The sequence below is a fragment of the Conger conger genome, chromosome 6 (genome assembly GCF_963514075.1).
Source record: "Conger conger chromosome 6, fConCon1.1, whole genome shotgun sequence".
In the NCBI taxonomy this organism is placed as follows: Eukaryota; Metazoa; Chordata; class Actinopteri; order Anguilliformes; family Congridae; genus Conger; species Conger conger.
Window position 1 is genome coordinate 49120054 of NC_083765.1, and position 18921 is coordinate 49138974.

Consider the following 18921-nt stretch of genomic DNA (forward strand, 5'->3'; position numbering starts at 1 on the left):
TCTCTTATGTGAAGGCTTCCCCAGTGACCCTTTTCTTACAGTGAGAAGTCAGTGAAACTGTTGAGTAACAGCAGTGTTCAACGCTCAGGTGAAAACCCGGCTATGTTTGGTTGAGAAGTGAACTTAGTCCTAGGACGTAGCCAGGCTAGGTGCAGGTAAAACTCTACAATCTACAGTGAGGTCCGTAAATATTTGGACGGCGACACGGTTTTGAAGGGCTGTAATTCTGACACGATTCGCTCCATACGGATGCACGTACTCAAGTGGAAATGCAGACTGTCAACTTTAATTTGAGGGCAGGTGCATCCATATCGAATGAACTACCGTATGTGGGAATTACAGCCCTTTATATCTGCGTCACTGTCCGAATACTATAAGACCTCACTGTAGGTGTTTAGAGGGATGAAAACCTTTCAACATAACCGGCTGAGATTTACCCCAATACGGCTCAGGTTTTACCCGCACTGAGCCTGTTCCTGTCGGCTTTCGCTGACTGGGTCCTTCCCGTTCATGGGATCGTGTGTGAATGTGTGAATGTGTGAGTGTGTGACTGTGTGACTGTGTGAGTGTGTGAATGTGTGAGTGTGTGTGTGTGAATATGTGAGTGTGTGAGTATGTGAATGTGTGAGTGTGAGTGTGTGAGTGTGTGAGTGTGTGAATGTGTGAGTGTGTGAATGTGTGAATGTGTGAGTGTGTGAATGTGTGAATGTGTACCTTCTCTATAAGCAACGTTCCCAGTGCTTTCGGCGTTCCGGAGTCTGCTGGCTTACACGCTCGGCAACGGGGAAAGGTCCTGCCAGCTGCCTGCTCCCGTTCCGCACGATCCCCGCGTCTTTCCGAGAGGGAAAGGAGGACAGGAAGAGTGCGGAGAGGAAGAGAGGAAGTAGAAAGGAGACAAAATGGAGGCTGCCTGTACGATTCGGGGAAAAAAACGACCCGGGACTGATTAGCAAGGCCCACCTGTGGGGCCTAGCAGCAGATACTTTGGTGCTCAGAATTTATTATTATTTTTTTTTATGAGGAAGGGGGTAAAATGATTCATTCCTGCTTAACCCTTGCATTGCCAGATAATAGGAACGTTGAGGTTCTGCATTTATTAATCATTCCAGTCGGCCATTCTGTTGTAGAAATGAAGAGCCACTGAATCTGGTTGAACATGGCCCTCCTCTGCGGCGTTTCATATTTGTGTCAGTATTGTGCTGCGTGTGGTTCCTTATGCGAATGATAGATGGATAATTGGTGGGCTTTTGTAACTCTGTGAATTTGGGCAGACTTTCATTACGAGTTGCGTTGCGTGTTTTCTGGGTTTGCTTGACAATGCACTGCGAACACACACTCACCAAGACCAGCACGCCCAACACGCACTCACCAAGACCAGCACGCCCAACACGCACTAACCAAGACCAGCACGCCCAACACACACTCACCAAGACCAGCACGCCCAACACGCACTAACCAAGACCAGCACGCCCAACACGCACTAACCAAGACCAGCACGCCCAACACGCACTAACCAAGACCAGTACGCCCAACACGCACTAACCAAGACCAGCACGCCCAACACACACTCACCAAGACCAGCACGCCCAACACGCACTAACCAAGACCAGTACGCCCAACACGCACTAACCAAGACCAGCACGCCCAACACACACTCACCAAGACCAGCACGCCCAACACACACTCACCAAGACCAGCACGCCCAACACGCACTAACCAAGACCAGTACGCCCAACACGCACTAACCAAGACCAGCACGCCCAACACACACTCACCAAGACCAGCACGCCCAACACACACTCATCGGGAATGGAAGACAATAGGCGTTTGGTTTCAATGACAGTTTTTGTGCACGGGCAGAAAGGAGAATATGGACGGGGCAGACATATCAGGCCCTGTTTGAGTTCCGCTCACAGATCCTCCACGTAGTTGCAGGTGCGGTACCACAGTCTGCTTTGTCAAGCTTCAAAGCCCTGCTGTCAGGACCAGAAGTTATTGACAAAATGTAAGACACGTCAGAGTTTAGATTTTTTTTTACCTCCACGCTGTTATCTGCGCTACTGTAACAGCAGCACAGTTTTAGCCTTTCATCTATTCTCATCCTCGACCTGAATACAGCGATTTCAAATGATCCCTGAAAATAAAATTTAAACATGTAAAATGTGCAAATATGCTCTGTAGTATCTGTGCGCTCCGGCAGAATCACGATTGTTTCTGGAGGAACTTGCCCTACAACCATTCCTCTTCAAAGGCTAAATAAGTTAAGAAAGTTCTGCGGTACTTTTTGGAGGGGGAGCGGGGTGCATAGTAAACGCCGGGCTGTGTTTGGATTACTCCCGCTGAGAGGTAGCCCCAGAGGGCACCCATCACCAGAGGCTCTTCCCCCCCGGCTGCCTTCAGCAGATCAAAGGGAATATCTGCCAGCCGATTGGCTGCGGAGTTTCTGATCGGTCCCTGACGCCTACCGAACGCGTTCTCGGCGGCGTGGCGACGGCTGATCGCTCATCGCGTTTAGGCGACCTCCCATAGGAACGCGACGTCACTGGCGAAAATACGATCCCCCCCCCCCCCCCTCCGAGCCCGGCTCATTCACGAGCACAGCTCCTTCCCAGAGAGCGTTAATTATGTATTGCTATTTATCTTTCTTTTTAATTACATTCCTTGCGGTGATCAGTTTAATTTTCCATTATGTGCCCAGGAAGCCAAGCCGTGAATCACTGGTTATACTGCGCTTAGATGTTAAAGAGGTATTGCCAAGGGGGCAAATGAAGCAGGCACAGGAGTCAGGGGATGGAGGGGAAGGCAGTGGAGCTCACTGCAAAAACCCCCGAAAAAGAGTACATCTCAGCAAGCATTTTAGTCTCATATTTACATCTTATAAAATCTTATTTCTTTTGCTAAACAAGACAAAAATATTGCCAATGAGATGTGACTCCATTTATAATTTGCCAAGGGGGTAAGAAAATTTTACCTGTCAAGCAAACAAGAAACAAGCACATGTTTTTCTACTTCAGAGAAAATAGGTTGGAAAAGATTTTAAATCTCGTGATAATTTAAAAAACACATAAACCAGACTTTGTGTGGCGCGGTGGCCGGCAGTCCACTGCGCTACAGCCGTGTCGCGGTCGGCTCTGCGGTCCTCTGGGACTGCGGGGGGCGAGTCCAGTTGGCCCGGTCCGTGTTCAGGGGCAGAGAGTGGGATTGACCTGTGTTCAGGGGGAGAGAGTAGGATTGACCTGTGTTCAGGGGAGAGAGTGGGATTAGCCTGTGTTCAGGGGGAGAGAGTGGGATTAGCCTGTGTTCAGGGGGAGAGAGTGGGATTGGCCTGTGTTCAGCGGGAGAGAGTGGGATTGGCCTGTGTTCAGGGGGAGGGAGTGGGATTAGCCTGTGTTCAGGTGGAGAGAGTGGGATTGGCCTGTGTTCAGGGGGAGGGAGTGGGATTGGCCTGTGTTCAGGGGGAGAGAGTGGGATTAGCCTGTGTTCAGGTGGAGAGAGTGGGATTGGCCTGTGTTCAGGGGGAGGGAGTGGGATTAGCCTGTGTTCAGGGGGAGAAAGTGGGATTGGCCTGTGTTCAGGGGGAGAGAGTGGGATTGACCTGTGTTCAGGGGGAGGGAGTGGGATTGGCCTGTGTTCAGGGGGAGGGAGTGGGATTAGCCTGTGTTCAGGGGGAGGGAGTGGGATTAACCTGTGTTCAGGGGGAGGGAGTGGGATTAGCCTGTGTTCAGGGGGAGAGAGTGGGATTGACCTGGTCCGTCGCTTGCGTTTAAGCCCGCGTGGCGGGAGGGAGTGCCGGGGGGCTCTCTGGTTTCTCTCTGCCTGTCGCTTCAAGGTGCCGCGGGCTCTGTGTGCAACGCTGTCGGCCTGATTAGTTCCCCTTTAATGGGAGAGGGGGGAAAAAAACTAAACTGAACCGACGTGCTGCCATTTGTATCCGGAACATTCTTTTCCTCCCCCCCCCCGAAAGGTGCCCTCATTTCATTACACTTGTCAAAGAGGAGTAACAATTCTATTGTAGCTCCAGCATTCGGCTTTTACCCACAGATCAGCAGCGCGAGTAGGGAAGCGCTGTTTCACCGCGTGGGCACGCCCCGCGGACCTCCGTTAAGGCTGGAGCCTTTTTTCTGTTTCTGTTATTATTCTTTACCCCTATGGGCCTGTGAATGTTTTTTCTGCATTCATTCCTTTTATCACAATGTAATTTTCAATCACTACAGTAACAGGATATACTGTTTGAAAGCTTTTACTGTCCGGGCGTGACATCGGCCCGATTGTGGCCCGTATAGAAAGCTTGGAGACGGGAGGAACCCCTTTCCCCTGCTCCATCTTCTCCGTCTCTGTGCTGCAGGTTATCCCCACTCCCACTCAGTCCCCACTCAGTCCCACTCAGTCCCCCTCCCACTCAGTCCCCACTCAGTCCCCCTCCCCCTCAGTCCCCACTCAGTCCCCACTCAGTCCCCACACCCCCTCAGTCCCCACTCAGTCCCCACTCAGTCCCCACACCCCCTCAGTCCCCACTCAGTCCCCACTCCCACTCAGTCCCCACTCAGTCCCCACTCCCCCTCAGTCCCCACTCAGTCCCCACTCCCCCTCAGTCCCCACTCAGTCCCCACTCCCACTCAGTCCCCCTCCCACTCAGTCCCCACTCCCACTCAGTCCCCCTCCCACTCAGTCCCCACTCAGTCCCCCTCCCACTCAGTCCCCACTCAGTCTCCACTCAGTCCCCCTCCCACTCAGTCCCCACTCAGTCCCCCTCCCACTCAGTCCCCACTCCCACTCAGTCCCCACTCAGTCCCACTCAGTCCCCCTCCCACTCAGTCCCCACTCAGTCCCCCTCCCCCTCAGTCCCCACTCAGTCCCCACTCAGTCCCCACACCCCCTCAGTCCCCACTCAGTCCCCACTCCCACTCAGTCCCCACTCAGTCCCCACTCCCCCTCAGTCCCCACTCAGTCCCCACTCCCCCTCAGTCCCCACTCAGTCCCCACTCCCACTCAGTCCCCCTCCCACTCAGTCCCCACTCCCACTCAGTCCCCCTCCCACTCAGTCCCCACTCAGTCCCCCTCCCACTCAGTCCCCACTCAGTCCCCACTCAGTCCCCCTCCCACTCAGTCCCCACTCAGTCCCCCTCCCACTCAGTCCCCACTCCCACTCAGTCCCCACTCAGTCCCCACTCCCCCTCAGTCCCCACTCAGTCCCCACTCCCCCTCAGTCCCCACTCAGTCCCCACTCCCACTCAGTCCCCCTCCCACTCAGTCCCCACTCAGTCCCCACTCCCACTCAGTCCCCATGGGGCCGGTGTCAGAACACAACCCGGTACCAGACGCGCTCGCTCCCGAGCTGTTCTTCTTCTGGTTTCTCTCTGTCTCCGGATGTTAGCCGTGATTGAAGGTGGGGATTGAAGAAGCAGAAATAAAGGGGCTGCGTGTCTTTTGGAGCATTAAATCACATTTGCTGAAATTTGTCAGCCAGTACTCTTCAGGACTGTCAGGTGAACGTCAACAGAGGGCCTCATCCGCCCACAGCACCGAGAAGCAGTCCCGTCCCGGGGGAACCCCCCCACCCCCCGGCTCCCAGTGTAGCTGTGTGGCTCAGGGCCCCCAGCGTAATCTGAAGAACTGTGGTTTCCTATTCTACCAACAAGCCACGGGTCACAAGTGTCAGTCCCACACCAGACATGGAGCCAATATGGAGGCTGATTTCAGCTGCGTTATGCGAAATAGGAAGCCAACAGAACTTCTGTCCAAAAGATATGTACACCCTGGTGTAAAATGACCAGCTACCAGCTGTTTCAAAACATAGCTTCAGCTGGTCAAACCATGTCGAGCTGGAAGCTGGTCAAACTGGTCAAGCAGCTACCAACTGTTTCAAAACCTAGCTTGAGCTGTTTTTTCTCCCAGCAGGGCATATTGGTGACATTGGATCCTTTTTGAATCCTTTTTGCATTTCTGTTAGTGAAGGAGAGTGGATATCACTGGGACGGAGATTGATTGTCGGGGTGTGATTGAGCAAGGCGCCTGAGGGGTCTGAACCTTGCTCAGATTCTTACTCAGAGGCTGCACCGAAGGCTTGCCGTGTGAAGACCCTGTAGGCTGCGTGTGAAGAATGCTCGCCTTATCGCAGCAGCTTGACGAGGCGGACATTTTGTAACTGCCCAGGCACATTAGATGAACGACTTACCAGGGCCTTTTCGTATCCAGGTGTCATAGCTAGCAGGTAATACTTCACCACTATGCTGTTTTGCTTGTTCAGTAACATAACAGGACATGTTCCATGAGACAGCTGTCGGTGAGACCACAGAAATGCGCCTGATTAAAAAAAGGTTTGGAATGAGGGCTTCTTTTAATTAAAGAAACTCTCAGCTTTGGAGGAGCTCCAGCTAATTTCACAACAGAACAATGGGAACAGAAGCTCTGAACAGGTATGGACGGTATGCCAAAAGGCAAGCCCTCCAGCCGTGGGTGAGAAGTCAACCACTCTGTACTCTGTAAAATTTGTCTCTGGTCGGCATTGACATGTTTGAGCAAATGTTTTGACACTGCGAGTGAGCGGATGTTCTGACACTGCGAGTGAGCGGATGTTCTGACACTGCGAGTGAGGGGATGTTCTGACACTGCGATGAGCGGATGTTCTGACACTGCGGATGTTTTGATGGTGATGCACTCCTTTGTTTGCATGTGAACACGTCCTCCACAGAACCTCTCCCTGAACGGCTGAGACAGCGCATAAATCTCTGTGTCTCTTACATTCAGGATATGAACTTAAACAAAATGGCCGCCGTTAGAAGCGGTTATATAACCTCACCGGCAATCTCCCGCCTGCATTGTAAACGAGGAGCAGCAAGGCTAATTGGAGGAATGACAAGACTAATACATTTTCAAGCCTCGCCGTCACCTCAGTGAAATCTGAGTCCACGGGCGGGAGGTTCCGCCGCCCGTCGGCTTGGAGGCCGACCTTCCTCCATCAAATATTCATAAAGGCAAGGCTCTCAATGATTTTCTGTCTCCTTCCATATTTGCAGCTTGTTGTCTCTCCTCCCTGGGCTGCAGAGTTTAAGTCAGCCGGAATTAAAGTTAAATGGCTCTCGTCTCCGCGGTCATAAGGAGGCAGATTGGATGGTGGCTTGTCGGATTTGTAGCAAGGGGGATAGGATCTCTAAAGGCTGCGCCCGACTTGGGCCCTCTGCCCCCTGCTCTACGGCCTTCGTCAGAGTCAGAGTCTCAAGACTGACGGATTTTCACCCACCAAGTGTGTGCTGCGTGTTTGAGGTGTAGCCAAGGAGCCTTGCATGTAAAGCTCAAAACGCTGTTCGCCTTTCAGCTGGGAGGCTCTGTCTCTGACCCCAGTCACGGGTTTGGGGGGTCCCAGGTCGTCAGTAGCGACCGGGTAAGGAGAGGATCTGTGAAGTCGGCCCCCGGGGGCTGTGGGTTTACTCGTGCAGACGTGCAGAGCGTGTGCAGTCTGTGTGCGCGATCCGGAACTGCGATCCGGAACTGAACGCGATCCGGTTCTCACCGGAAGTGCTGCTGGTCACGGTATCCCTTGTGTCACCTGACAAAAAACCTTCATGGGATTACTCCCACACATCTTTACTGTCTGTTTATTGCTGCCCGTTCTGTATTAGCCATAATAATGCTGAGCATGCTATAGGCCTTAGGGTACAAACCTAGGTTTGGTAGCATATTTAGGCTCTCTCGGTTAGCGGGTACATGAAACAATGTGTTTCTGAAGCAGCCGTCACTCAAACACACAGTATAACTGCAACTGAAATTAACGTAGGAGACAGGGTGCATTAAATAGTCTTGCAGGAAGAACTCGAGTTATCAGTTTACATTAACATCAAGCTGCCAGCATTCAAGTACTTGGTCTTCACTCAGTGGTAATTTTACACTAGACTCAAGGAAGCTTGTTCGAACAAAAGGAGTGATATAGGAGGACTTGTCAAAACCTGTTTAGCCGTGTCGGTGTCATTTCTTTCACATGGTTATTTATATCTGGTAATATTTTGTGACTGGCGATTACACATAACACCTGTCAGCACAGGTTTCTTTAGTTATTTCCTTAATCAAGTGTTGAATCTCTTCCTGGTTCACCCTTTGATTTGACAGCGATGAACCTTATCTGATACTGAGGCTGTAGTATTTTAATTACAGAATTAGCTTTTGGGCGCACATGCCCTCAGGTGAATTTCAAAGCACACTAGCACACACAATCGTTTTTTTTTGTTTTGTTTGAAGATGAGCTTGTGATCACATGCATAAACACACTAGTAGCCTGTTGTTTAAGGACACGTGTAACAGTATTGGCAAACTTGTAAGAATCCACACACTTACACAAACTCTCCCACAAACAATGTTCACTGTCAAGGACCCCATCCACCCCCCAGCCCACACGCACGCACACACGCACACACACACACCCACACCCAACGGCTCACAGGGTGTCTGCTTATGCCCCAGGGGCTGCCCCGACTACTGCTCAATACAAATTGCTCAGTGCTCACAGAATTTACAATGTGTACTTACAAGGCCATAACCTATAATTACTGTATGCACTTAATAGTATAGAAGAAAAAAGAAACCCATGTAAACAATGCAGAAGCACCAGGTAACCAAGAAGATCAAAGGAATGGGAGGTCAACTCCCTGGCACAGCGGGGCCGCTCCAACTTTGCCATACTGGTTATACTGGTCTGAGCAAACCGAGAGCGCCAAGCCCTCGCGTGTTGTCATGGATGTCAAGATGAATCATAACCAACTTCAAAAAAAGCAAATTGTGTACCATGTGTTCCGCTGCCCTCGCCTCTAAAGGGCCAGGGGAAAATTCATTGTTTTCAATCCTACTTAGAGCATCCCTCCAATAAGGGGCTAATCCTCTCAAGTACCAATTAGTTTGAAAGCGCTATAAGCCCACTTTATGTATTTATTTATTTGCCTATCGATTTATGTAATCCTTTATTTATGAGGCTTTCCTGCCAATTCGTACAGTAAGTATATTTCACCGGGGCAGCAACAATAAGAATATACGCTGAGTGACCACTTTATTAGGTGCACTTGTACGCCAGCTCGTTAATACAAATATCTCATCAGCCAAGCTGTTGTTGCAGCAACTGAATGCATAAAAGCATGCAGATGTGGTCAAGAAGTTCAGTTGTTGTTCAGACCAACCATCAGAATGTTGAGGAAATGTGGTCTAGAGTGCAGCCCGTGAGTATTTGGATACTGATTCCTGTTCTTTTGGCTCTATACTCCCAACGCATTGGGTTTGAAATAAAACAATGGAGTCAAAGTGCAGACTGTCAGCTTTAATCTGAGGGCATTTACATCCATATCGTTTGATCATTATAGGAATTACATCTTTTTTATGTGTTCCTTTCTTCTCAAGTAATTGGACTGTCTGCTTATCAGCTGTTTCTGATTAGTCAGGTGTATTCAATCACTTGAAGCTTTCAGTATCTAGTCTTGATTCTAGGCTTTTGATTGCCTTTGGAGTCTGTTATGTTCACATGTAAGTACCATGACAGTCACAGAAGCCATTATGATGCTGACAGATACAGCCAAAGTACCAAAATTAAGTGTTTGGAACACTGTTAAGAAGAAAGACAGTAATTGCAAAGGGGCTGGGACCTCTAGCTTTTGACTGAAGAATTCTCACCATAATGAATAAAAACCTCCAAACACCGGTCTGACAGATCAGAAACACTCTTCAGGAGGCAGGCGTGGGTGTGTCAGTGACTACCTTCCACAGAAGACTTAATTAAACAGACCTACAGAGGCTGCACTGGAAGATGCAAACCACTAGTTAACTGCAAAAAAGGACGGCCAGGTTACTGTTTAATTTCAAATCCAATGTGCTGGAGTACAGAGCCAAAAGAACGGGAATTGTACCGCTGTCCACATACTTATGGACTGCACCGTAGGTGACTTTAACCATGAAATCATTATTGGTGCCTGACAGGGTGGCTCAGAAATAGCTGATCGGGGACCTGTTTAGAGAATGGTGGGGACAGCAAAAACATATCCAGTGAGCAGCAGTTCTGTGGGCAACACTCTTTATTAATGAGACTGGTTCAAGGTGACAGTAACTCAGAGAAGAGCATATCTGAACGCACAACACATTGAACCTTGAAGTAGACACAGAAGCAGAAGACCACACCTGTCAGCTAAGAACAGGAAACTGAAGCCACTGTCTCAACAAAACTACACAGTTGAAGATTGGGAAAAACGTTTCCTGTTCTGATGAATATCGTTGTTTTCTTGCCCTAAATACAAATTGAGCATGCCTGAGTCTTGTTGCCGACCATGTGCATCCCTTTATGGCCGCAGTCTGCCCGTCTTTCGATAGCTACTTCCAGCGAGATAACGCGTCATGTCACATAGAGTTCACTCCACTGGCCTCACCAGGTCTTGATTCGGGTGTGTGCAACAAGGGATTCACAGCAAGAATGTACCAGTGAAACGTCTGCACCCAGTGTGATGCTATCGTGTCAACATGGACCAGATTCTCCAGCACCTTTTTGAATCCATTCCACAAATAATTCACGCTGTTCTGGAGCCAAAGGGGGTCACATCGTTCACACTAAATTTATTTAATGCTCATATTACCAGGCTTTTTGACCTAAATGTTTTGGAGCTCCATTGACTTTAACAAGAGCCCCATGGCCTGTAGATACTAAACAACCCCATAACATCAAAGATCCACCACTATATTTTCCAATAGGTATAACTTGAAATGCTTGAAATAGTTAACGCCCACATCTATAACTTTATATTCTTTGATTTGAAATGTTAATTTTCCTTGGCTCCGCCAAATTGTGGATTCTATTTAAATAATCTGGAATTGTTTCTATAAACTGCAAACTGTTTGTTTCACCCCCAGTCTAACCACTGTGTCATTAGCTTTGAGTTGTGAACTCAAGCACGTTTGAATATTTCTTCTCTCGATACCTCAAACTGAAGAACAAAGAGACACCGTGGTTAGATTGAAACCGCCCCCTCCGCCCCGCACTTTTAAGAGTTGTACTGGAGGGTATCCGTGTGTCATCTTTTATTTCAAGGCCTTCGCTTCATAGCGTTTGAATAAATATGCAGACAGTGAAGTTTGACAGCTGGCTCTGTGTATACGTACACACATTTATTTAATCACAGCCAAAGTACATAAAACTACCTCTTGCTTTGCTCTGTCTGCCTGGTGTCATACGCGCCTTTATGCCACGGCATTAGCGACGGGGAAGCTCTACAAAGCACCATTACCACTCATCCTCCTTTCTCACAAGATAAAAAATATGTCTTCGTGTTATCTGAGTCAGACTGACACCTTGCCTCTTTGTGAAATATATCAGCACTTCCTCGGTGCCCGTCGTTAACTTTACTACACATTTTACTTTACTCACGCCTTGATCAGTTTCGCTTCGTCCGAGGGGGGGGGGGGGGGAACGGCTGTTTAATCTTCTATTCCCACAAGGCGCTGCTTTCATCAGTTCGGTTACTGTACATAAACCGCTCCTGCTGTAGTCTACCTTCCTGTCATTTTCGGTAAATAAAAAAAAGCTTTGCTGCATCAAACAGCGTGGACGCCCCCGCGCAGGTTATGTTGCGCGCTAACGGTTCCCAGACCAGCGTTTACAGTAGACGTTGTGGATTTGCAGCGGGGTCAGATCTGCACCGCAATTAAAACGCTGACTGCTTTGATTTAGGCTGGGAGATCGGTACTGGTGGAGTAACAGAAATTTGTTATTTTCTTCACAGGCATTTCATTACGCTGAGTAGGCTAGAAATAGACCGAGAGACTGCATCAAAGCAATTAAGACTAGCAAGGTTAAGACTTAGGTATTTGTGAGCTGAACATTAGACTAGTAGATTAACTAGTAGATTTATGGAAAAGATCCAAATGAGTAATTAGTGATTACTTAAACAAAAAAATAAAAGCCTATTTATGTATGTCCTTCATGCATATATATATATATTTTTTTTGACTGAACTGAAAATGCTGTAGAGAGAGAGAGAGAGAGACCTCACGAAACTGCTGTTATAAGAATTGGAGGTGACCTGCACAGTCACACCCATCTCCCCCAAGGCTGTATGAGTGGCATTATGAATGCGCTGTCCTGTCTCCTGCATTCCCAGTGACCTCTACACCAACTGACAAGTAACAAACTCTCTCTCTCTCTCTCTCTCTCACACACACACACACACACACGCACACACACACACTCTCTCTCTCTCTCTCTCTCTCACACACACACACACAAGCCCAGGTGCTCTTGCAGTATGCCCAAGGCATTCGAGCCTAAATGTCATAAACATCTCCCTTAAGTCCCACAGTAATATTTTGTAATTCTGTGCCACGTAACCACTGCACTCAAATTACATGGCATTGTTTTTCAATTGGATTCATTCACATGTGATAAAGTAAAGAATCTGGTCTTTTCTGTACGGTTTATGTGAATTAGGACTAGAGTACAATAGAACAGCAGAACTTCATGACTGTTTTTGCTGCGCTTTAATCTTTCGATTCCGGTGACGTATCGAGCCCTGCTTTGATCTGCAAGTGTCTCTTTCCTCACACTGGATAGGGTTTGGAAGACATGTCAGAGGAACGGTGGGCCCTCCTGTCCTCAGGGCCTGTAGGATCTGCATTGTTCTGTGGTTCCTTTCAGTAAGCGGCCATTTTAGCTGTTGGAAACAAGGTGTCAGCTCTCTTTACCCCGTCAATGACTAAGCGCTTAAGTGCTGAAGCTCGCTGACATCAAGGAGATAACCGCAGCATTCCAAGGCCGGATTTTGAGATCCCTAACACGCGGGTTTATCTTAATCTGTCTTCTGCTTCCTCTCTGACAGCTCTTACAGCCCAATGCTGCCTGACTGGGTTTCTCCACGATCTCGGGATGATCTTTGTTGGCCCTGGGGAGCTGAGGGAAGTTGTATCGTCTCGTGTACAGTAGCCTGCGTGCCCTCCGTGTCACCCTGTCCCCCGGCGGTTAGTGTGCGACTTTCACAGAGAGACCATCGCATGCCCCACCCAGGTTTCCATTGCTACTTTTGCTAATTTCTGTTTTTACAAGAGAAACTGATTTGTATGCGTGATGTGCAACTCTGTCGGACGGACAAGAAAACACAGCTTTTTCATAAAGGAATTGCCTCAAGCTAACTTGGAACGTAGGAATCATTTGAGTTTGAGCATCGGGAATTCTGGGTAAAAGTGAGGGCAACTCGGTCCTGGTCTTTCCGGCTCATTTTTAATATCCTCCTCATCTGACCTCAGAACTTTCCGGAACGTTTTGAAGATCAGAATATGTGTAGTTGCAGTACAATGAGAGGATGTGTATGTCAGTGCAGTAAGATGAACATCACGCTTGGAGGCGTATGAAAACAAACAGCCTTTATGATAATAGTTAATAGATAATAGATAATAATAATAGTTTCCCTCTTACGCATTTCATCAGAGGCATGCAACACGTAAGAGAATAAGATGTTTCATAGATTACACAGTACTGCACTGGGTGTTTCCCACTTTTTTCGAAAGTGTTTGTTTTTTTAAACTTTCTCAGCCATAAAACAGGTTAACATGTACCTTTTCTGAAACAGAATATCTATTGTGCAACAGTTTTATACTGTGGTCTTACAGCTTAGTGCCGTAAGGCTTTTGGAATTTAACACAACATCCCCTGGAGGTAGAGGAATGGCTTGTAGCCAGGCAATTCAAGGCATGATACATATAATTAGCCAACCCTGTTTGACCCTCATATTGTTACCTGCAGACAGGTGGGAATTGTGTGAGTCTCAGTTGACCTTATCATGTGACTGGGGTCAGGTGTCGTGCTAGTAGTAGCTGTATAGCTGTCGTGGCAGACCATCCATCAGCGTTGTTATTGCTGCGAGTGGGTGATACCCTGGAGGTAAAAACCACTGATCGTTTTACACAAACGTTCGCAGAACAACAAGTTTTCACAGCAACGGGCGCTCCGTTCCTTCTGGGTAAGAGTTACGGCTCCCAGCCCTGCAATAACCCTCTTCCTGATCAGACGGAGATTTATGGTTCTCAACTGCTCGACAGCAAAAGCCGCACGCACACACAAACACACACACACACACACACACACACACACTCACATACACATACACATACACATACACACACACACACACACACACACACACATACACATACACACACACGCATACACACACGCACACACATACACATACACACACACATACACACACACACTCACATACACGCACACACACACATACATGCACACACACACACTTTCTCTCCTGAGGTGTATAACCAAGCACCATCATCCAGAGAAAGCCAGCTGTCATTTCAGAGCTGGTGGAAACGGAGCGTTTCATCTCGATATGAGAACGCGGCTGTGTGTTTGTCCTCCTGCCAGAGAGGGCGTCGGCTTTCCCGCCCGCGGCCCGGAGAGGCACCCTCGTCGCCACTGATGACGCAAACCACGTTAATATTTTGGTTTTTCCGTTGTTGTTGAAGGGATCCGAGCCGCACAACCGCAAACAGTGCCCAACAGGCCCCCATCCTCCGCGGTCAGGTTCTCCTGGGCAGCGGTGTGGCTCACAGAGAGCACACACAGAGCGCACACAGAGAGCACACACAGAGTGCACACAGAGAGCACACAGCGCACACACAGCGTACACAGAGCACACACAGAGCGCACACAGAGAGTGCACACAGAGCGCACACACAGAGCGCGCACACAGAGCACACAGAGCGTGCACACAGAGCACACACACAGAGCGCACACAGAGTGCACACAGAGCACACAGAGCGTACACACAGAGCACAGAGAGCACACAGAGCGCACAGAGAGCACACAGAGCGTACACACAGAGCGCACACAGAGCGCACACAGAGTGCACACAGAGTGCGCACATGCAGAGAGCACACAGCACACAGAGCGTACACAGAGAGCACACAGAGTGCCTACAGAGCGCACACAGAGTGCACACAGAGTGCACACAGCCTGCAGGCACCATCCATCTGTGCGTCGCTGCCGTTAACCTGCCACCCCTCGGTCCCCCCGACCGTTGTTTTTATTGGAACCTGATTGTCGTTCCTGGTCGTAAATCTTCCTTTGTTGACTTTTGCCCGCATTCCAGACGGATACCCACGGGGGAGGAAGCACCGAGTATGTATGGCTGTCGTGCGACGTGTCGGGTTATGTGTTACCGGCCTATCAGAGAGCTCACCTGCCTCTGAGGGTGGGCCTCTGCCTTGTCATCTGTCTAGAACCGCAGGTTCTGTCGCTCCAGCTATGAGTGCTGTTCAGCAGCCACATACCGCCCTGGCTGCGTGTGGGTTCTCTCCAGTCCAGGCTCCGTGTTCATGTTCCAGGACCTGCTGCTCCTCCATGGAGTGAGGGGCCTCACAGGACCTCCTGCTCCTCATTGCGAGTTTCAGCGTTCTGTTACTGGGGCCTGAGTTGTAGCAGACCCTTCAGGTCAGACTGAAGACAGCGCCCCTGTGCTCAGTTAAGCAGCATGCATGACCAAAGCAGCCAGAGAGGCCTGGCATTCTTCGCCGACCGCCGCCATCAGGAGCTGAACTCAGAAGAGGGCCGAACGCGGAGAACGCAAGCTGGTGGCTGTTCCCGGAAGCTCTTTCTGCGCTTTTCTCTTGGGAACAAATTGATTTAGTGCCCGCGCATTTGCGTGACCGGTTTGATGGCATTCTCCGAGCGCGGAGTGTTCGGGCGAAAGGCTGCAGCCTGTAATACCCGGTGAAACTGCATCATGTGACCTCTCATCACAGCCCAGCACTGATGGCTACCCCGTCTATTATGTCCTAATGAAGCGCCCTTGTTTGTTCCCATCCTGTTGCAAATTACTTTGTACGGCATTAATGCAATAACCGACATCTTTCCTCTACGCACAAATGTTTTTCTCCACGGCAATCTGGGCATTCATCAGCACTATCGGCCCGTTTGGAAGCGCCCGGCACGTGCATTAGGCCGGCGTCCATCCCGCGAGAGGTGAGGGGCGATTAACGCTGGACCAGGACGAGCCCCTGCCATAGCCTCTACCCTACGTGGAAAAACACTTCTTTTTTTAAAAGCATTTTGCACATAATGATTTATTTATTTTACAGTATTCATTGTGTTTTGGGGGGTACACTCATAAGGACAGCGGCCCTGAGTGAAATCGATGGCTGGCACATTACTGTAAAACATATTGATTTAAAACAAGAATAAAGACGGAGAAAAGGTCTGTCAGGGGTTGGGCGGGATGATGCAGTGCTTAAAGGAATTCATCCTCTGACTCTTACATTAGCCCCGTATTGACTGCTCGTGTGTCTGTAATTAACACTCACTTCAGCCTAAGTGGCTAATTCCAGCGGCCCGGCCGTGCTCGCCCGTGCTGGAGAAGTGCGTGGCTTCAGGCGTTAGCGTAGCGTTTCCCCGGGCCCTGGCCGACCCTGGGCAGAGTGGAGGCGATAGAATCACAGATAACTTCAGGCCTTAGCGTAGCGTTTCCCCGGGCTCCGGGGATCTCGGGTTTCAGGGGAAATTGAAATGAGTGATTGCGTTGCTGATCTCTTTTGACTGCGTGCCAGATGGGAGAGTTAACCCATATCTCTGCGGGGTCAGCCTGTCGCAGAGGCACAGACACGCTCTCCGGGCTCCTCTCCTCATCCCTGTCCTGTCGTCCTGCGCACCAGGAGATGCTCCGTCAACGTGTCCGGCCGCTGATTTCGGCGGGTTGCTTTGTTTGATTAATGGCGTTAAGTGGCATTACGAGCCGTGGCTCTGAAGGGGTGAAGGTAATGGGGTGAGTGTTGGGAGCGGGGATCAGTCTGGGGCTTTTGAGATTCGGCTTTGGGCCCTCGTGTGTTCTGTGTGAGACAGACTGGCATGAGCTGAGGCCTCTCATTCTGCTTAATCCCGCATCCCAGACCTGTATCAGATACTGTGCCTGACTGCTCATTCTGCTTAATCCCGCATCCCAGACCTGTATCAGATACTGTGCCTGACTGCTCTGGACTTTCTTCAGCTTGTCTGGAGTATTGGAACTTATGAAATGCAGACCCCGCCTTCTGGCCCTTTGGGTTGGTTCAGTTGCACCAGGCAAGATCACTCGAGCACAGACAAGTATTTGGATCCCAGGAGATCAGCAGTTTTTGAGATACTCAAACCACCCTGTCTGGCACCAACAATCATCCCACAGTCAAAGTCACTTTTCACATTTCACAAAGATCTTCACCATTCTGACATTTGGTCTGAAAAACAGCTGAACCTCTTGACCACACCTGCATGCTTTTATGCATTTAGTTGCTGCCTCATGATTGGCTGATTAAATATTTGCATTAACAAGCTGGTGTACAGGCCTACCTGTTAAAGTGGTCAGTAGTGTATATACTGAGCGTCTGTTCACCATGAAGCAGTACTTCCTTTAATTCCCGCTCTAAATAAACGAGAACATTTAAACACATTACTGGCTGGGAGGCCCAAGGTCAGCTAATCATATTATTTATGAAGTGATGCTTCAGACCCCTGAAGTGCTGAAGATACATTGAAATGATTTGTGTTAATAATCTCCTCACTCTGTAATACTGGAATACTGAAAGTTAGCACTTAACGTAGTCATTATGACATGCAGTAGCCCATGTGTGTGACCACAAAACGTCACAGGGTCAGCGTTGTTTTCACTGTCCTCCTTCCATCTCTGAGAGGTTCTCAGATGAAAGTCCTCTCTTTAGTCATTCTTTGTCATTAACCTTTCATTAAAATATTTCCATAAATCTACCTTGAAAGTACTATAATTTGCGTACTAATAAGTACTTTTTACAAGCAAAGAAGGTATTTTGGTGATGATGTATTTCTGGCTAGGGGTACAGTTTTAATGTACATATAGAGTAACCAACCCAGTGAGAAGTGTTTGTGCCCTTTTAGTCACTTTTTTTAAGACCCTTTCTCTTGAGATTGCAGCCCATTAATCTCCAACCCAGGTCGGGGGGTGCTACTGGTTCTGCTGGTTTAGCAGCCAGTTGAGCCCCGGGTACCCATGTGAGGTGAGATAGCTGTGATGTGATGAATGCTCTAATGGAAGTGCAGAGTAACAGCGTCAGCGAGCGGACCCAGGACCAGGGTTGGAGAGCGCTGTTGCAGTCGCTCAGTGGGTTAAACGGGGAAACCCCTCTCCCCCGCCCAGGTGCCAGTCCAGCCTGGCCCAGACCCTGCCCCCGGAGGAGGCCCCGGTGAACAGGCCCTACTGGGGCGAGGACGACCCCCCCCGACCCCTGCCCTTCGACCTGACCGACATCATCAGCCGGGTGGAGTCTCTCCTGTGGCGGTAAGGGAAGGGACAAAATGGCTGCCTTTAACAACCGCGTTTAGACTCAAAATCTTATTCGTTTTCTCTCAAGTAGAAAATGAAGTTACTGTTTCCTTGACTAGTGAAATTGTCTTACCCCCATTGGCAAATCTTGAAATGAGTCAAAATTTCTCACCTCATTGGCAGTTTTTTTTTGTCTCATTTAGTAAATAATAGAAATAAGCTTTTAAATCTAAATATAAGACTAAGATGCTTGTTAAGACGTGTCGTGCCTGTGACCGGCTGTGAACCAGTGCTTTTATCCCCCTTTAGGCTTTGAAGGACAGCTGTGAGAGGGGAGGTCCCAGAGCCCCCACCCCCCCGCCCCCCGCCTACACCCCCCCACACCCCCGACCTCCACCGCCCCCCACCTCCCTGAGCCCCCACCCCCCTACACCCCCCCACACCCCACCTCCACTTCCCACCTCCACCACCCCTACACCCCCCACCTCCACCACCCCTACACCTCCCACCTCTACCACCCCTACACCCCCCACCTCCACCACCCCTACACCTCCCACCTCCACCTCCCACCTCCACCACCCCTACACCTCCCACCTCTACCACCCCTACACCCCCCACCTCCAACACC

General features: G+C 49.5%; 1 protein-coding gene across 1 annotated transcript in view; it reads left to right on the forward strand.

Annotated features, from left to right (window-relative positions):
• fto (FTO alpha-ketoglutarate dependent dioxygenase) overlaps window positions 1-18684 on the forward strand; it is a 127096-nt gene extending 108412 nt beyond the window's left edge. The window contains exons 9-10 of the mRNA XM_061246228.1: window positions 18168-18308; window positions 18603-18684. Of these exons, the coding sequence (XP_061102212.1) occupies window positions 18168-18308; window positions 18603-18609 (148 nt within the window). The 3' untranslated portion in view covers window positions 18610-18684. The remainder of the gene's footprint in view (window positions 1-18167; window positions 18309-18602) is intronic.
• Window positions 18685-18921: the final 237 nt, after the last annotated feature.